The following is a 14,604-nucleotide window of genomic DNA, read 5'->3' on the forward strand; positions in this document are numbered from 1 at the left end:
AAAAAAATTATGCTATAAAAAAAATTTGTATACTTTTAAAGTATTTTTGTAAATTTTTTAAAAAAATATTAATTATGAATATTTGAATTGATTAACTGTAATTGGTTGATAGTTATTAAAAATGTAGAGTAAAAATAAAATAATAAATTTAATATGAACATTCGTTGTATTCTTAACAAACGTGAATACTCTAAAAACCCTATTTTTTAGAAACAGAAAAATTATATTTACAATATATATTTTTTCCGTGAATGTATTGTTTATATAACTATGAAAGTTACATTGTTTATATAACTATGAAAGTTCTAGTAACTCGCTTTTTCGCTAAAACAATATAAGAGTTTCTATATAGTATTCAAATATTTTTTCAAGGACTAAATGTTGGCATGTATGATAGATTTCCTATCTAGAAATAGTTCATTTTTCATCGTATAGGTGATAAATATTACTTATAAAGCGAAGGGGAGAAACGTAAAGAAAAGAGAGATTGGATCTTCAACTATTAGAAAACTGAGTCTAGGACGAAACCAGATGCATGGAACATCTAGTTCAAGTAACTTGTAAGTATATTTGGGATTCAAAACCATTTAGTTATAGTTGCAACCTTTGACGTTTCTCACTTTCTCTCCTACATCCCCACGCAAACTCCGTTGACGCTCTCACACGAATTTTCATATCACACATTTATTATTATACGGTAACGCCTAAACTAAATAGAAAAAATGTAATATCACAAAGTGAAATTCTTAATAACATGGTAAGAGAAAAAAAAACGAGAGCCGCAAAATTACTTACGAAATCCTAATTTGATTTTTCATTATGTAGACCATTGATGACCAAGTCGCAAGTGGAGTGCGTGTGCTCGCCTTTTTTTTGGTTGTAGGAACCCTCCTATATATATTTTCCCTATACTCCAACTTATTTTTTCAATAACATATATAAAAGTAAAAATATAGGAGGACAAGCAATACTAAAAAAAATATTTTATAAAACGTTTGAAAGCAATCATTTTGAATAAATTGAAACAAATTTGCGAATAAAATAGATTTATTATTGGGCATTTTGTCAATTTTGAAAGGGACCATTCATTGAATGTGATTAGAAAATTTGAGACAAAGAAGATTTGGGAAAATCAGGAGAGAGGGAGAGATGATAAGTGGTTTGGTTGCATTGCATTTTGTGTCTCCAATACTTCAGTCTGATGTGTTTGGCTGTCGTTTTGGAATCATATTTATCATAGTACCGGTCATCACTCATGTTTAAATCTATACTGCATGTTATTTACAGCGAACAAAAAACATATATGTGAATTTATTTAATTATTGATAAGCCTTTCTAAATGGTAGATACTTGAGACGTTGAGATCTGTTTTGCCATTTTTGTTTAACTTCATTCGAAAATAATAAACCATTCTAGAATTGAGTTTATATCCATTATAACTATAGTATAAATGAAGTTCAAAAAAGCAATAATATAAATTGCTAACCAATACCGATTTATTTGATATATACTATCGTTTCGAATTTAGAGATCAAAACTATAAGATTATCAACAATGGGTCTGATGGATAAATTAACAGCTTAAACCAATGTAAGGTAAGTGTTGAATTGAAAAAAATCATATGTAGATTCACAAGTATTGAATCCTTTCAACTAGTTAAAAGCAAATAAATTGGACTACACGCTTACACATTTTTTTATTATTATTGGTTATCTAGTTTTTGTTCTTTTTGTTTTCACCCAATAATTTAAATAATTATTTTATCGTAAAACATATTCTTAGAAAATAAAAACTATACCAGAATTTAACATTTTTAATGATCTATTAATAGAGACTGGTTTTATTTCATTTGGATATAGAATAAAAATATCAATTTTTCTTATAATTTATATTTTTATTAATATTAATTTTCTGAATTTAGTTATGTCATTGTATATTTGCTATAAAAATATTATTTTAATATCATTTTCTGAAAATAGTAAAGAATATAAATAAAAATAAAATAAAATATATTTAAACTATGTCATTTTTAATTATTTACTTTAATTACAATCAATTTTTGAATTAATATGTGGCTATTAAGTTATATAAATAAGAAATATAAATAAGAACATAAATTAGGGTGTTGAATTGTTTTACATAAAACCATTGCAGAAATAAAATTTGTATAAGTATTGAATTAATAGGTGGAAGAAAAAGAAGATGATGTGAATTGTGAAAATTGTAAATTAGGGTGTTGAATTCGTATAGCCATAGTACATGGTCTAATACGAGAATCAACTGTTGAATGAAACCAAGAACAGCACATGAAAATATATATTAAAAAAACAACAACATATAAAACAGGTAGAAAATGCTATGTACATATAAATACCTTATTATCCTGTCTCATATTTATATTAGATCGTCGAAAACGACTGGTGGTACAAAGCTATATATGTTATTCTATTCAAGTAAAACTAAAAGAGTGGAAGTTATCGTTTTAAGTTTTAATATAACAGCGACGATGGTATCTTTAATAACCATGTTTTGTGTTAGGCCTTGGTCTCAATAAAGAGGTAACTTGTAGTGGCAATAGTGAATATTATTATACCGACAATAACGTCACGCCTTTGTTATTTTAAAGATAACGTATATTTGGACGAAATCGATCATTTATCTTATTTAATTATAAAGAACAATGTCATGTGATCTAGCAAACAGGAAGGTTGACAACGGGATTGGAGGAACTTACAGCACACTGTCAGCTTCACGGACCCCTTGACATTGATTTTATTTTATTTATCTATATTAATATGAATTAGTTTTAATTATAAACCGCATTTGTAATAGTTATTTTGTTGCCGGTCCTTGATTTCTATCTAACGTACTTTCTACATATATATTATACATGGATATTGTTGTCTCACGTCTGTATGTATGCAGCGCAGGGTCCATACACCAATAATTTATCAAATTGGTGTTCCAATTTATATGCATACGTGTATATTTTGTTCTTTCAATTTGTAAGAAACCATTGACTTGTCTGGGGTATTTCATATGGTTATCAAATACCAGGAGTTCCGTAATTTCTTCTTTCGGTGGTGGTCTGAGTTGTCAATATTAAATAATAAGATTGATGTCTATCATTTGGCCAAGCGGTATATATGCTTTGCTAGTATTCAATTATGTAAAACTTTTTTTAAGACTAGACAGGATAGATCATATATTTCAATATACTGATAAATAAGAGCAACCACTTCGTAAAAATGGACTAACTAAATATATCAAAGTAATCCATAATCATTTATATTTTATATACATGATAATTATATAGAAAAACGTATATTATATATTTCGATGGACGAAAAGGAGAAATAATTGCCTTAGCGAAGAACATTAACCACAAATTCCAATCTCCACAACACGATAAAAACACATATATTAGTGACAATGGATTGCGTTAAGATATCCATATAAATTTGATATACATATATATATGTATATATGTATGTCGTCCATTATTACAGGTTTTTTAAGATATACCAAATCAGCCTAAGTAAGAACGCATCAGCTTATCTTCATTCTGCAAAGGGAACATCGGAAACAAATAGTCTATGCATGTTCGTGAATTAGGATGATGACGAATATCTAAAAATATACTGTGATTTACGTTACATTGTTATCTAGAGAAAGCATGCCAGCGAAAATTATGAATTTTCTAGGATATATATGGCATTTTTATCATCAGATATGACATGTTATAGAGTCTGTTATATAATATATGATTGTAACTAAAATATTTGGATGAATATTGTTGGACTTGTATGTAACGTGTTGAACATTGTATAAAACATTATCGTAGTTCCAGAAGCCTTTGCCCAAAGTACTTTCATCGTAAAATATTAGTGGAATCTGTTATAATTTAGAATCTCAAAAGGGCTATGTATACGTGAAACCCAGAGGGCAATCTCTGGTTGTCAGCGTGACATAAGCTGACCTCATTATCGACTGGCCAGAACGGACCCGCCTTCGCAATTTAAAACCTTCTCGGACTCTCTCAAGCCGAAAGCACGCAATGAGGATGGTGCCCTTGCAGTGGCGGAGATATAAACAATTGCTATAGGGGGTCGTGAAAAACAAGTTTGATACATTTTACGCAAAAAAACAAGTTTGATAAATAAACTTATACTAGTATACAACCATAGATGGGAAAAACAAGAAGATAATGGGTGCATTTAAAATATTGAACACAAATTAATTTGATCTTGATATTTCACCAAATTTAAACAAATTTAAACAAAATATAAAATATAGATTAATTTCATAGGGGCCTTCATTACCCTCGCCGCTGTGGCCTTGGATAGTACAACACCAAAAAGAATACGTCGTTCAAACCTAACCTAACAAGCAAATTAGAGAATTAATGGGCGACTTAATTAGGTTGGTTGATGTCTGACGTAAAAAATTATCACGTCCCCCCGTTACTTTGTTTGAGTGGATGATTACGCTATAATTTCTTAAAACGAATTAAAAATGGAGTTGTTGTTTTAATAAAGTAGTCCTTTTCAATTTGCATATACAATGATTTCTAGTAAAAAAATATGTTTGAAGAGTTTTCACTTTACAGATGAAAAGATACAAAAAGGTGAGGAGGTAGATACCGACTAGAAATAATAATAATTGAGAGACAAGAAAAATATAGTAATGAATATTAAAAAGAAAATATAGATTTTATGAAAATGCCGTCAAAAGGAGGAAGCAGGTTGAGTATGGTTTACGCCAGAAATAATAATAAAGAAAAGGAGTTGTTCGTATCGTCTTCTACCTTATAAAAACACACCATCCTTGTTTCCCTCTACCTACACCGCACTCTCTCTTCTTTTTCCTGTCTCTCTCCTCTGTTTGTATCCATGGATAAGACTAATCTCGCTAAGAATGGTGTTTTGAGACTGCCACCTGGTTTCAGGTTTCATCCTACTGATGAGGAGCTTGTAGTTCAGTATCTCAAGAGAAAAGTCTTTTCTTCTCCATTACCAGCTTCCATCATCCCTGATGTCGATGTTTGCAGAGCTGATCCTTGGGACTTACCTGGTTGGTTTTCTGCTATAACTCATTAATTAGTTTCCACTTATTTCTCGAACCAGCGACCTTAAACTTATGCAAGACCGGTTACGAGCACAACCGGATAAAACATTCACAGCCTCTAAATTTGTAAAGACCTATTATACATATGTTTAATGGTCTTCAAATTATCAAAATATTTGATTAAGATTAACATAAGTATATTTACAGCTTTTCAAATCTCAACTCAAAGCTTAAGACTTATGAAACCCTCTTTCTATTTTTTCTATATGCAGGCAACTTAGAAAAGGAGAGGTACTTCTTCAGCACAAGGGAAGCCAAGTACCCAAATGGGAACCGGTCCAATAGGGCAGCTGAGTCCGGTTATTGGAAAGCTACTGGTATTGATAAACGGGTTGTGACCTCTAGAGGAAACCAAATCGTTGGTTTAAAGAAAACTCTTGTCTTCTACAGAGGCAAGCCACCTCATGGCTCAAGAACCGATTGGATCATGCACGAATATCGGCTCTCTTCCTCTCCTCCGGTACAAATTTCTTTCTTTCAATTTCCCGGTTTATTCTCCGGTTATCTCCACACCATGTCGTTTCACCAAACTTATAAGTTATAATTCCCTTTTCTCTGCAGAGTTCTATAGGCCCCACTCAGAACTGGGTTCTTTGTCGTATCTTCCTTAAGAAGAGAGCCGGTGACAAGAACGAAGACGAGGGAGATAGCCGGAATCTTAGATATAATAATGACCAACTTGAAATAATTACAACAAACCAAACCGAAGATAAAACCAAACCAATCTTCTTCGACTTCATGAGAAAAGAAAGGACTACGGATTTGAACCTTTTGCCGAGCTCTCCTTCTTCCGGTCACGCTTCGAGTGGAGTCACGACGGAGATCTTCTCTTCTGATGAAGAGACCAGTAGTTGCAATAGTTTAAGAAGAAATCTTTAATTTAGTTTTAATGTTGACTATCTTATATAATAATTTTATATTAATACGACTCTCCTTTGGTATTTTCCATGTTACTTGAAAACGAATCTGTTTCTTGAACTAGTTGAATTTTATCAAAGTAACTAACCACCTTATTCAAGAACAATGCATTAACTTCATTCCCAACTAACATTTCAATTCTTCTCCCAGCGCGGTCCACTTATTGCAATAAATATATGTTTGCAAGTCATTGCACGTATGCACTTTACTTGGAGATTCTACCACAAACTGAAAATATATTTTCATTTTGGAAATAAGGAAAAAGAAGAAGACGCGATAGCTTATTTTACACGTTGGTTTGTTTTTACATTTTTTGCTCCATGAATGACAATCTCATGCCGAAAAGTAATTCAAGTAAAACTATAGCAATCCCCTATATATTATTTGAGAAGCATTACAACTTCTTTTTGTAGCCACATGTCATCAATAAGATGATTCTTAGAATCATTAGAGAAATATGTTGGTCCATCTAATTATATAATAAGGTTTTATTAAACTAACAATAAATTCATCATTAATGTATTTTATAATTTCCTTAAATAAAATTTACGGAATTGCCTAATGTGACTAAAGTATATATGACAATTAATGATTTTGAATAATAAATATTTGATAAAAAAAAGTGTATCTTCTATCATATTTGTTTAATTTTAAATCATTAAATAAATTAAACAACCACAATAACCATATAATAAAAATTTAGATTTTTTATGTATATGTTATATTTTGAATTTTTACAAACGGCTATAAATTACTAAAACTGTTAAGAGTCTCACATTCAAATTTTATGATCCATGATTTAAAAATTTTGTTATGACAAAATACAAATGATTACAAAAATTATATAAGTAAAAAGTCTAATTTAATTAATTATTAAGATTAATATATATATATATATATATATATCATTTTAAATTAAACTATAAACCATATAAAATATAATATTTTAGTTTCAAAATTTACTTTGAACAATTTTTTTGATAAAAGTTTTGAACGATCATTGACAACTTATTTTTTAAAAAATTATAAATTACTAAAACTATTAATCCCACAATGAAAATTTTGTTATCAGTATTTTAATTTTTTTTACAAAAGATATAAATGATCAAAAAAATTATATGAGTAGAAATCATCATTTAATAGATATTAATATTAAAAATATACTAAAATATATTATCTATGTTAGTATCATTTAAATTTAATTACATATCCTATCAAATATAAAAAGAAATATTTTGGATTAATAAAATTGATTTATATGTTCGCACCAATTTAATTATATATTTAATAGTTACTGAACTTTAATTATTTAATATATATTAATTATTTCATAATATGTAAAAATATTTAATACATAAAATAATTTATATATATAATATTGATTCCGCGCAAGGCGCGGATCTTAACCTAATCTCGTTATTATTAATGAAAAGGTATTAGCGTTAGTATTAGGAAAGTGGAAATTATTACGGTTGAAATTTATTTACTCTCTTTTGTCAAAAAAAAAAAAAAATTATTTACTCTCTGCACGTGACCGTGAAACTATTGATATTTGTTTAGAGCATCTCCGATGTATACCTCTATATTTTCCCCTAAAATAGAGATATCTATTATAGATGTTAAAATGCTCCAATGTATGTCTTTATAATAGAGTTCCTCTATTTTAGAGAAAAATATAGAGGAAAGTTATTTTTTGCCTCTATATTTAGAGGTGAAAATATCATATCTATATATTTTCTCCTATAAATAGAGAAACTCTATTATAAAGGCATATATTGAAACATTTTTACCTCTATAATAGAATTTCTCTATTTTAGGGAAAAATATAGAGATAGAAATAGGGGTGGGTTAGAGATGGTCTTAGGTGTATTTTTATTGATTGACGGCATTCGGTGTATTTATGCAGTGGAGTCACTGAGTGTATATGATTACATATATGCATGGAGGATTACAACTAAAAAGGGTAACAATGGCATGGAGAGGCTTGTCAAAGAGAGCTTTTTGTCAAAAGTGTCGAAACCGTAATTAGAGTGTCATGAGTATTTATCACTTTAATGTCAAAAAGGTCATAATTATTCGGTGGAAACGACACAATCGTAGATTTTTACTCATTCCAAATTGAGATCCTAAGAAGAAGAAAAAAACATTCGTTGTTTACAATGATGTGATTTGATTTCAAATAAGGTCCCCACTTATTGAAATTCTTTAACTTAGATTTAATCTTCTGTAACATTAAGATTTAACCATTCCGGAATTCTTTATATATATTAAAGGAAAAGCATTTTTAAAATTTACTTTAAAAATTTATTGGCAAGAAATGTGGTGTGGTGACATGGCTTCACGAGAAGCTTTTATTTAAGAAAACGTTTAGGTGTCACGCAGAGAACGTTTCTCACCAAAAGTGTGGATTCAATGCGTTCACACCAACATTCCTTTAAAAAAACTTCATACCATCTATACTTTTCTCAACGAACACTTTTACGTGATAAATCTTCAGCTTCAAGTTCGATTAGTTGATTTATCAATTCTTTCAACATAATCATAGCATCAATTAATATTCCTTATTTCTCTATACGTTTCTGTTAAAAACGCTAACCCATCTGATATATCGCTATTAATTCGACAGATCCGTAGAGACGATAAAGCGATGAAACTTTAGTACGATGCCAAGTGTTAATGAAAAAAACATTTTCTCCATACCTGCTTTCATGCATTTAGCAGAGCACTCACGTTCTTGAGAACCGCCACTCATTGCTGAAAGAGGACGTTGAAAATCTATTTCTAGATAAATGTGTCGTATTCGGTTTTGTTACTGCTCGATGAGGTGATCTCTGTTTCGAAGAGACCGAATCAGTGTAAATCATCTCGGCTTAGTGTATTAGTCTTTTCGAGCAAGCAATATAAGCATGTGAGTGTCACCACCTTCGCCGCCATGAGAGTTCTGCATTAGACGACTTGAAGATGAGAAGAAACTTACAGGAACGAACCACCAGCAAGTCTCACGTGCTGGTCGCATCTGGAACAACATTTACAATTTAGAGGTCAAATAACTTTCAATTTCTTTTATTATGCAACTATGTTTTCGGAATTTAAATGAGCTATGCTTTTTTTATTTCACATAGTTATTGTTTTGCTTATAATATGTTATTGATCCACTTTTTTCCGATTTTATGTGTTAAACCCCTAAGTCCATAACTACTACAACGTGATAGACGAAATATAAAAAATATATTTTCCAAAGCTTCTTCTCAAATTTGCAATCATCTTATATTAAAATTTAATATTAGTAAACTCATTATAAAAATCTCTGGCTTCACCCCTGATGATAATCATACCTTTAGTTCTATCTAACTATCGTTTAAAGTATATCTTATGTTATACATAATCATAATATATAATTTCAACATTAATATAGATATTTTATCCCGCGCAAAGCATGAATTACTATTGTTATATATTTTACTGTGTACAAGTAGTTCATTTAATGTAAGGTCTATTAAGTTCAGGATTATTATAAGTTTCAAATTTAAAATTAATTGGCCATAAGTGCATTACACTATTTTTTAGATTAGTTAATTATTTTTTTAACTACCAACGTGAAATTTTTATTTTTTATTAACACTTTATATCACGTTAATTATAGAAATAATATTAATGGAGTGATCCAACATCGGAAAGCTATGATACCATGTTAAATTTAAATTTATTATAAATTTTGCATTTAAAATTAAAAATGAATTGAAATTTTTGTTTAATATATTAGTCAAAATTTCTGTAACTACTAATGTAAAACTTTAATTCAGTGATGAGGCAAGTAGGGCTATGAATAATTGTGATACATACTTTATTTACTAAATAACCTTATTGTTTTTGGCTCCATAACTCAACGTACGTATATCGATCAGCGTGACATTTGGCTCCACAATTCAACAAACCGTGTGCCAAAAAACTTGGTGCATTGTTTTGTGTGTTTAAAAAAAATTTGAGCGTTTGACCAAAAAAAAAAAAAAAAATTTGAGCATATTGAATCCTACTTCACTTTCATATTAAATTATGTTTTAAATAATTTATTTCTATTCAATTATATATTTAATTCAAAATAAAAATATATTAAAAGATATATTATATTAATCTTTTTGTTACATCTTGTACTATTTAATAACATATTTGTTTTAAAAAAAAACTGTTTTGGAAAAACCAGTATAGAGTGATTTGTTGTAAACGAGAGAAAGTTTAGTACTTTTTTGTTAACATCGACTATTCAATCTTCTTGAAATTGTATTACTAGGACATATATAAAAAAGATAGAAACTCAAGATTATATATATTTTAAGTTCAAAAAGAAAAAGATTATATATATTTTTGATGATTATTTTCTTAACAAAAAGGAGAAACAATCCCTGTCGTCATAGGATTCTAACATGGAAGGACTACAAGGAAAGTTTACGCAGGAATAGATTCAAACAAAAAAAGTAGATAGAAAGTTATAACTAAATTTATGAGCAAAAGGAAGAAACACGCATAAGTAAGAGCTTCAAAGAATCAAAAATAAGAACAAGATTCCGCGAGGATAATATATTCGAAGAGTATCAAATCTCTCTCTATCTATCTAAGATTCCATTCCAATCTTCAAACCTACTCCAAACTGAAAAAAAAAACATTCTATGTGAGTTACTGAGTTGTGTGTTCGACAGCATATGTTAATGTTGTCTCCATCCAATTACTATGCCTTACGTAACTGAATTGGAAAGTTAGGTAACGGTCTGGTAAGTGTCCGACCTAGCTAGTGAGACACAAAACCTACCAAAGAAAACTGCGCAATTTTTTTTTTCAACTACGCAATTATATATTCGAATTAATGAAACAACCAAGTTAAAGGAAAGATACATTTATTAAGTCTTACATTCATCTCCACTATTTTTATTTCATATAAACCGATATTGTTTTTAAGACATAAATCTTTAAGAAAATATATTAAATTACCCCAATAACTAGGTTTTCAAGTAAACAAACATGGCCAGGTTACCCCAATAATATCTTAAATTTGCTAATTCACACGACTCGCATATTCGATATTAGTGGTGGTAAGCATATAGTTGCGAGTTCTTGTACTTGCAAGCAATCTTAATCATCTTACTGACTATCGATTGAGTCCAGGGGCGGATGCTGAAATCTTTCTGGTTGGGGGCACAATACAAAAAATTCCCAAAAAAGTACACAACCGGAGGCACTTTACCCTTCTGTTGACTAAAACTAAGAACATATGATCAAATTTACTTAAAACTATATATGAAAAACCAGAAAATAGTAGGGCGTATCATAAAGCCTCGGTCCTCCCCTGATTGAGTCATATTTATCAGTAACTTTTTTATAATGTTATGATATTTTAAGGATGGTTTTCATGTACCGTATGCCACAAGGAAACGTAGAGAATATTTTTCCCGACCCATAGAGAAAATATAGGTCGTACGCCATTATTGCTATTCGATAGTTGATAGTGGATTTGTTCAAATATTTTTGTTCGGTTTTCCCCACAAGTTACTTCTTTGACTCGGATTATGCGTAGTGATAATATATATTGGATTTGGCCCGCATTTTACACCGAATTTTGCAATATAATACTCTTTCATAACAAATACGATTCAACAATTAAACATTGTAAATTAAAAAGAGAATAAGTTTCATAAGAAAATAAAATAATAATAAGAGAATAAACATGTGTGGCGTAACGTATATATATACTCTAAGTGATATGAAATATATATATATATATATATATATATTCTAACTTGTTGTTATATCAAAATCATAGGGTATAAACAGTAACGGTAAAATCTGTCAAAAAATAATTATATTATTTCGCTAGAGTTCTATTTTTATTATATTAGAACAACATATATATAGAGAAAAAAGAACGTTGTATTAATAATTCTGTTAGCAAAACAATTATTTCTATAGCTAACATAACATTATTTTTCTATGAAAAATTCCATTGAATGGCTATGAAATTTTAATGATTTTATTTGGACAAAATAAAAAGAAATTCTACCATATGGAAAAAGTGATATCTCTTTCTTGAAGGACATAATCTTTTTAGTTAACTGGTTAGTGGTTGTCTAGTTTCCAAACTTATATAACCATTCAATTCCACTATAATTAAGTTTGTAGTTATCCAACCTATATTTTCATGAAAAAAAAAATTCCAATATGGTATTAATTTTGATATCTGATATATATTATATATGTGATATTTTTAGTCGTTCCTTTTTTAACACAAATACAGTAAGGCTGTAACTGGATGTTAATAAAAAGAATAAGTGGAATTACATGAATGATAATTAGTGGAATTGAATGGAATGGAATTAATATTCCATTTGTTCCAAAACTATTTTGATGTGGAATGGTTTTTCAAAAGAATGTTGATATTTTTTTTGGAATGAAAAGAAATAATATGAAATGAGATGGAATAGTCATTCCTTCTTTTCATTGCAATTGGTGAATATTTTATGAAATGAGAAGGAATTAAGTATTCAGAAAGTTTTTATTCCAAAAAATGCATTCCAGTTGCACCCTAAGAGTGATATACAAATACAATAGTAGTCCGATAATGAGAGCCGACTTTCATCCCCCGTAGTTCGCAGTCACAATGACGATCGTGGTAGTGACATGTATATATATATATATATATATGTTTATGTGCGGATATCTTACCCATATAATATCCGAACTCCATTTTAGTTCTTCGAGACGCAAGTTTCCCTGTTTGAAACACAACCCCGTTCTGGTTACAGACTTAAGAAGTAGAAGATCATAACATTTTGATAAAAAAAAAAAAAGAGAAGAAGATCAAAACATAAGTTATTCAGCTTAGCAAGAAGAATCAAAGTGCATCTCAAATTTACCTTTTTAGCGGTTTAATTAGATTATTAGAAAGTAAAACCCACACAAATACATGTGTATATTCATGAAAATAAAAATTAAGAAAATAAAAGAAGCAAGAGAAGGTAGAATCTGGAAAGAGTCGTATAATGGTGACTTGTTTTTGTGAAATTCAAATTTGCATAAAATTCCAAGTGGGCTGCGGCTTAGGAGGCGTGGGAGATCCACACGCTTTCACAAATCATCATTGCACACACGCCCTTTTCACTCGTATTGCATAGTTATGTGTCACTTCCACCAACCAAATTCAATATATATGTATGTATATTTCCGCTTAGATTTACTTAACCGTAACCTTTGCCTTTAATGTTAACTTATAGCACTAAAAAGGAAAACATACCTACTCTAGCAGTTAATAACCAAATTGGTAATAGCAAATGTGCATAATAACAAACCAAAGCTGCACGCAAACAAAAAATACAAATACAAAACGTTGAAATTAAATGCTAATGCAGATGATTTAGCAGCTAAAGTTTTTCTTTATGCAAATATACATATGCAAAACGACAATTCTCTCGAAAATCTATTTTTAAGTTTTTGTCACAAAATAACCCTAATTTTTTTTTTATCAAAATAGTTTTTTTTTATTTTGAAATTTTTAATATTTATTTTTTATTTTTTTAAATTTAAAACTCTATCCCCAAAACTCCACTCCTTAACTCTAAACCCTAATTCTAGATTAGTTAACTATTTTTACCATTTAATAAAACTTATTTTGGTCATTTTTTTTTACTCGTTAATAAAACTTATTTTGGTCATTTTCTTTATTAAAGTTTATTTTTATGAAAATAAACTAAAAAGATTATCCTAAGGAATTTCTCTATGCAAAAGACAATCGCAAACGCAAATAAATAACAACAAATATATACTATCAAAAAAATAAAATCTATATTATAATGATTGAGTTTTTGCTCTCCCCTCAGCGCGCCACGTCGGTATTTTGTGGATCTCACTTTTAAAAAATGTTAAAAAGTGTCAAGTCCATGGCTCGAACCTGAGTTATTGAGATATAAACACCAACATTTATACTACTAAACTAAAAGATACTTTGTACATTGATGGCCGAAACTAATATATATTTATGAAAGTCGAAAACCCTTGCTTCTTCGGCTTTCTCTGTGTACCGGGCCTAGGGAAGAAAAATAATGTAGATTGTTTTTAATTGATTTTCTGATTCTTTGTTGAATAATATTATTTGCAGATTCTGTGATTCATGGGTTTATTCCCGCCGGACGTGCTAATCATTACATGACATCTTTGAAAGCCGGTTCCATTGTGTAAGTCGATCGTTTTGAGGTTGATAGGTGCTCAAGCATGTACAAGATAACTGATCATCCATTCCTCATTCGTTTCATCTCACCAAGTATTATTGATGAAGTCATCATGGATGCTCCTAAGATCAATCTCCAGTCATAATTAAACTGTTCGACAATTTCCAAGTGATTGCGAACACAAACCTAGAACTCCCAAGTATATTATCATATTCCATCTGGGTTTATATTATGTTTTGATATCATAATTGATATTTAAACTCGCAGATGTGGTTGGACAAATCCGTTATGTCCAGGGCTCTGACCTCACCAAAGAAACAACTCGAGTCGTTATCCGTCTCCTCATTGA

General features: G+C 29.6%; 1 protein-coding gene across 1 annotated transcript; it reads left to right on the top strand.

The window, feature by feature from the left end:
* The first annotated feature begins 4,804 nt into the window (after window positions 1-4,804).
* LOC106331729 (NAC domain-containing protein 83-like) lies at window positions 4,805-6,080 on the top strand. The gene is made up of 3 exons (XM_013770133.1): window positions 4,805-5,073; window positions 5,340-5,587; window positions 5,689-6,080. Exons 1-3 carry the CDS (start codon window positions 4,893-4,895, stop codon window positions 6,004-6,006), a joined length of 747 nt encoding a protein of 248 aa, XP_013625587.1. The 5' UTR covers window positions 4,805-4,892; the 3' UTR covers window positions 6,007-6,080.
* The last annotated feature ends 8,524 nt before the right edge of the window (window positions 6,081-14,604 follow it).

The sequence above is a fragment of the Brassica oleracea genome, chromosome C3, assembly GCF_000695525.1.
Source record: "Brassica oleracea var. oleracea cultivar TO1000 chromosome C3, BOL, whole genome shotgun sequence".
Classification (NCBI taxonomy): domain Eukaryota; kingdom Viridiplantae; phylum Streptophyta; class Magnoliopsida; order Brassicales; family Brassicaceae; genus Brassica; species Brassica oleracea.